At 38.0% G+C, this 2,076-nt stretch overlaps 1 protein-coding gene across 1 annotated transcript; it reads right to left on the bottom strand.

The window, feature by feature from the left end:
• Window positions 1-458: 458 nt before the first annotated feature.
• Window positions 459-1,379, bottom strand: LOC132726018 (uncharacterized). The gene has a single exon (XM_060711263.1). It carries the CDS (start codon window positions 1,377-1,379, stop codon window positions 459-461), a length of 921 nt encoding a protein of 306 aa, XP_060567246.1.
• Between the last annotated feature and the right edge of the window lie 697 nt (window positions 1,380-2,076).

The following is a 2,076-nucleotide window of genomic DNA, read 5'->3' as shown; positions in this document are numbered from 1 at the left end:
ATTTGTTAAAGTTTTTCTAACAGGCTTTGGGGGCTCTACAACCTTTGGCAACCTCAAGCTTTCCAACAGTATTGGTGATACAGTGGAACAGCTGGAACTAGGACGAGGCTGTTCTTGGTCCTTCCGAAATATGGCTGCATCAGCAAGAAGTTCAAGACCACTATATGGCTGAGAGTCTGCAGCTGGAAATTCCTCTTGTGAAGTTTCTTGTAAACATCAAAGCAAGGTGATTCTCCTTCCAAGTCATATCCTTCCATCAGACGTGTGTCATACCTTTCCTTAGCAGGAGTTGAGAGACTTTCTTCAAGCATTTCTTGTGCACCTCTGGCCTTTGTCTGTTCTTCAGTCACAGATGCTTGTTGTTCTGAGGTACTGTCAGGTGTTGTTGCAGACGCACTATCACTGAAAGTCAATGACGGCTTTAACATATCACTGGTGATCACAGTGCTATCTACAGGCTAGATGCCTGATGCCCTAAATGCATTAATTACAGTTAAAGGTTTGTAAAACTGTAAGTATGCTTCTGTAAGTTTCTGTGCAAAATTTTCCTTTTCAATTGTTTTGCCTGGATTTTCACGGGTGTATTTTCTACACACACCATGCCATTTTGTTTTCATTGGCCCAAAAACACCCTTATCTAAGGGCTGCATCAAGTGGATAGCATTTGGCACAATTCTATATAAATCGATGCCTTTTGCCTTTGCGCTTAGAAATATGTCTGGGTCAATGTGACTACTCACACTGTCAAAAAGCAAGACGATAGGCCGTTCTTGTCCGGAGAACTTGTCAAAGTGATCGATGAATTTTCCAAATGTTATGTTATTTATCCATCCCTTCTTGGTGTAAGCAATATCAGCTCCCTCCAATGCACCACTCAGTGGGTTGTACCCCTTTGGTTTAGGCTCTGGGTAGACAAAGTAGGGTGGTAACATCTGTCCTGCAGCATTACCACAAAACATAACAGTTAGCCTCTGCTTCCCACTTGTAATGTGAGGTACTGCTAAATCTCTTCGTGCAGGCCCTATAACCTTACTTTTGTTGGCTCCAATATTAAATCCCACTTCATCTGCATTCCAGATTCTGCCAGGCAAATTCATCAACTCTTTACCAATAAGGAAGTCCTTAAACCTGTTATACCACTCATCTGTTTTCTGTTTGGTGACTTTTGACCTCTTAATTTCTAAATCGGTCTCTGTCCGGGAGCTGATAATATGTTTGTTTCTATTTAGAAATGCATAATACCATTTCTTACCAGGCCGACCTGACTTAAAAGGTGTCTTTCTTTTCTCTCGTTTTACAACATCTTCCACAAAATCTAAAAATTCACATGGTTTTAAACCAAGCCCACGCTGTGCCATTTCACTAAGCCACTCAGCCATTTTCTCCTCCTCAGCTTCAGTAAAAACAAAATTTGGACCTTAACACTTAAACTAGTCTTCTTCTCCTGAATAACGTCTATACAGAAAGGAATAAGTAAGTGAGTTTTCCTCTGCTGCTTTCCTCAATGATTTTCCTTCCTTACTTACACTAAATAATGCCTTCTTTAGTCTTTGTCTCTTGTCAGGGGTCACACTTCTACCACACTTCTTTAGAAGAGTCTTTGCCTTTTTCTGGGTAGGAGTTTTAAGTTTCGTACCCATGATCTGAAATTAAATGTAATATTTATATCTTATAAAATTAAATACTGTAGTGCCTACATGAACAATAACAGTTCATAAATAAACAGAATATACGCAACTATGTAATATTGAACTTAATATACTACTGTCTACAGATTGTATTGTCTAATCATATGTTAATAATCAGATGCTTGTAAACTTGAGTTTTTTATAAGTAAAATCATATAAAACAAAAAAATGAATGGAAAATGTAATTTTGACACATCAAATCATGTTTGAGACGACCCCCATGTTACCTAGTTTACCCGCCATATTGCGTATTTCTTATGTTAACCGCTACTAGCGACTACACATGGGCTTACATTGGTGCTAAAATAAGTTGTTTAATATTATAATTCGTTTATGTATTTTGTTTTATTTTGATCTATGGAAACTTACCTTTAATAATGCTATAAAG

Source organism: Ruditapes philippinarum, unplaced genomic scaffold, assembly GCF_026571515.1.
Source record: "Ruditapes philippinarum isolate M1 unplaced genomic scaffold, ASM2657151v2 ctg4608_1_1_1_1, whole genome shotgun sequence".
NCBI classification, from domain to species: domain Eukaryota; kingdom Metazoa; phylum Mollusca; class Bivalvia; order Venerida; family Veneridae; genus Ruditapes; species Ruditapes philippinarum.
The sequence above is the reverse complement of the archived record's forward strand: the minus strand, read 5'-3'. Positions and strand labels throughout refer to the sequence as shown.